Below are 3,726 nucleotides of genomic sequence, written 5' to 3'. Positions count from 1 at the left end.
GAAACCAGTCACAAGGCTTAAAGGGAGTAAATCCTGATGGGATGGAACAGGGCCAGGGGTCCTTCCAGCACAGCACACAGTGCTGAGCCCCAGGCAGGGGCGGGGCCCACCAGCTGTCACTCATCTCAGCCTCACAGGCCCAGTGAGTGCAGCCCAGGGGGAGGGAACAGGGCCCGCGGGTGGGAGAGGCCTTCCCTTCCTCCAGGACCCTGAGCCTGGGAAAGCGCTGCTCTGAGTGACATGGAGGCCGGAGGGGAGGGAGGACCCTTCACCCCCAGGCAGGGTCCCCGATGAACCTGGGCCCAGGGCATCAGCGAGGGAATAAGCAGGAGCCACAGGTCACAGGCTAAGCTGAGCAGGCAGCTGCTGGAGAGCTCACCCCCTCGCAGACCAGAGGGGTTTTTGTCTCACTTCCCCACAGGCCTGGAGCACTGTGCGACCATCAATACTGCTCTCGTATGACTCGCAGTAATAGTCGGCCTCATCCTCAGCCTGCAGCCCCGTGATGGTCAGGGAGGCTGAGCTGCCAGACCTGGAGCCAGAAAATCGGTCCGGAATCCCTGAGGGTCGTTTGCTACTCTGATAGATGAGGAGTTTGGGGGCCTTTCCTGGGAGCTGCTGGTACCAGGACACATAGTCACCATACCCAACGTTGGTGCTGCTTCCAGTGCAGGAGATGGTGACCTTCTGACCCGGGGACCCCGACACTGAGGATGGCTGAGTCAGCACAGACTGGGCCCAGGATCCTGCAAGAGGGGGAGACACAGAGATGGTGAGTCTGGGTCTAGAGACAAGAGGAGGAAGCAGGGCCCATGTGTCTCCCCAAGGCCCCTTCCCCATCCCCTCATCCAGTCACCTGTGCAGTGAGCCAGGAGGGTGAGGAGGAGAGGGGCCCAGGCCATGGTGGAGGTCATCCCTGAGTCCTGCTCCTGAGGCCCCACAGCTGAAGCAGAGCTCCCCACACCTCTCCCTTCCCCTCTTCATAGTCTGCGGGAGGGAGGGCCCACTCATGCAAATGAGGACCCCCTGCTTTGATCCCTCCCTGAGCCCTGGGTCAGGTCCCTGTGCCTGAGGATGGCAGGGTGAGGGCAGGGGTGGGGCTGTGTGGGGCCCAGGGTGTGGCAAGGTCACAGCTGTGAGCCCTGAGCACAGGGCACCAGCTGGGCCAGGAAACAGGTTGAAGCTCTGATGAGCCCAGCCCCTCAGCATCAGCCCCTGAGCGCCCCCTGGTGCCCAGGCCTGGAAGCACCACTGTGTCCCCTGCTGACTGAGCCCATGAGGGACAGGTCCTGCCTCCCCCAGCTCTGTGCACTGACCCCCTGGCTCAGGGCGTGCAGGTGCCCCCTGAGGTGGCCTCCTCATCCCCTCAGGACACTCTCTATGTTCCCCTCCGCCTCCTCCGGGAAGTCTGGGCCCGTCTCCCTGGCTGTTCATAGTCAGAGCTGAGCTGGTGTCACTTAGGGCACTTTCCTCCCAGGATCAGGCCCAGAGCAGTGACCGTCCCTAGGAGGAGAGGTTCCTAGTTTTCAGGTCACAGTTTTATTTTTTTTATGTGATTCCTCCCCTGTTAGAAATTAATCACTCTCTTTCCAGCACACAAATACTATTCTCTCAATGTCCTTCCCTTTTGTCCAGTAGATTATACATATTGCGTTTCTGCCCATGCTTTTCTGTCAACCTTTACCTAGTAACTGGCATCCTCATTAATAGGGAAATTGAACATAATATTTCCCACTCGTCTGTTTTCTGTCCATAGGAGAGTCTGGTATCTGATTGTCTGACTGAGGCTCACTGTGACCCCAGCTCCCTGGACACAGAAGGGGAAGGGACAGTGACAGCACCACCGGGACCAGGGCCTGTGAGGGGGGGACACTAAGCGATGACCTCAGGGTGACCAGGGTGACCACTTTGTGGGATGGAAGCAGAAGGAGATGCACTGTAGGGTGTGGGGGTCAGAGGTTGAGTGCGGGGCCTCAGGGCCTGTCCTCCCCGGAGGAAGGGCGGGCAAGGCAGAGGCTCCAAGGTGAGGGCCTGGGGAATAGACATGGTGGCGGGAACTGCACAAGGAATGATGCCACTTCAAACAAACAAACAAACCAGGTACTTCCTCCTTCTGACTCCCTGCAGAGAGCTTCCCCCCTGTTTCACCTGTTTTGTTTTTGGTTCTGTAATTACCCATGGATGACAGGCCACTTTTCAGGGACATAATGACCATTGAGTTTTGTGTTGTTTCAGAAACATGGTATAAAAAAAATGGGAAGTGACGCATTATAAACCAGAAGTACTTCCAAGTATAGTTTGCACTTGGAAGTTATGTTAACAGGTTTAGTTGCTGTGAAATAAGACTGTGGGGAGGCCGAGGTTTTTGTCCCACTTCCCCATCTGTGTGTGTCACTGTGAGAAGCACCACTGTGACCGATCATACAGTAATAGTCAGCCTCGTCCTCAGGCTGCAGCCCCGAGATGGTCAGGAGCCCCGCATTGGCCGAGGCGTCTTTGGATCCAGAGAAGCGGCTGGGGACCCCGGAGCCCAAACTTGTACTTGAGGAGAAGTACAGGAGGTACCGGGGACGGCTCCCTGGCTTCTGCTGGTACCAGTATATCCAGTAGCTGCCAACATTGAAGCCATTGCTCAGGGTGCAGGTGAGTCTGGCTGTGGCTCCCGGAGATGCAGAGAGGGAGGATGGCTGAGTCAGCACAGGCTGCTGGGAGAGGGACCCTGCAGACACAGACACTTGTCAGTGATGGGCAGGGACCAGGGGATGGTTCCCAGGAGACTGAGCAGGAAGGGAAGAAGCCTGGTCCCAGGCCTGTCCCTACCTGTGCAGTGAGAGAGGAGCACGAGGAGCAGAGGAGTCCAGGCCATGGTGCTCACAGCCCTGAGCCCACAGTGGGGCTGGGCTGCCCAGGCCTCCTTTTCTCCCCACCCTCTGCCAGAGGAGGGGCTGCCATGCAAATGAGAGTCCCTCCAGGGACTGCCCAGCCCCTCCCTGAGCCCTGGGGCTGGAGCTCAGCTCACACCCCAGACTGAGGAGCACGGAGGTGGGCTCACCCTTGGGGGGCCCTGGGAGGAAGCACCTGCTGGGACCACACAAGGGTCCCTGCTCAGAGGATGCAGCTGCTGCTTTCTTCTCAGGGAGCACAGAGCATGGCCATGGGGCTCCTGTCAGTAAATGGTCCTCACTGAGCAGCTTGCATGAACCTCAGGGCAGTCCCACAGTGCCCCCTGCTGGTCACATGTGCAAAAATATAAAACACAAAGATTTCTAACCTTAATTTAAAGACTAGAGGACCAGTGCACGAAATTCATGCACAGGAAGGGTCCCTAGGCCTTGCTGGTGATCAGGGCCATTCAGGTTCCCCACCTCTCCACCTCCTCCTTCCCTCACTTGCTCAGCGCCCCACCACCGCTCCCCCGCTATGTTCTGCACCGCCCTCTGGTGGTCAGCTCACGTCATAGCGAGCAATCGAACTCAGGTCTCTGGTCTAACTCCCGAGGGGACACTTTGCATATTAGCCTTTTATGTAGATAGATAGATTGATAACATGCTTACTTTCCTTGGAAGACACAAGTGTGGCTGCATCAATGATGGAGTAACTAAGAGACCAATGTTCTTATAAAACAGAAAATGCTGAGGGATGACTTCACAGAATGGGAAAGGCACAGTTTCACAGGCCCTCTCACAGGTCAGCAGATCAAATGGTTCCGATTCATTTTCACCCAAA

General features: G+C 57.1%; 1 gene segment (V, D, J or C); it reads right to left on the bottom strand.

The window, feature by feature from the left end:
* Positions 1–1,788: 1,788 nt before the first annotated feature.
* On the bottom strand, positions 1,789–2,878 carry LOC138998120 (immunoglobulin lambda variable 5-45-like). The segment is given in 3 exon segments: positions 1,789–1,807; positions 2,347–2,719; positions 2,821–2,878. Coding segments are annotated over 3 exon segments (438 nt in total).
* Positions 2,879–3,726: the final 848 nt, after the last annotated feature.

Source organism: Myotis yumanensis, unplaced genomic scaffold (genome assembly GCF_028538775.1).
Source record: "Myotis yumanensis isolate MYYU_CA2020_CCGP unplaced genomic scaffold, mMyoYum1.0.hap1 SCAF_19, whole genome shotgun sequence".
NCBI classification, from domain to species: Eukaryota; Metazoa; Chordata; class Mammalia; order Chiroptera; family Vespertilionidae; genus Myotis; species Myotis yumanensis.
This window is presented reverse-complemented; position numbering and strand designations above follow the sequence as displayed.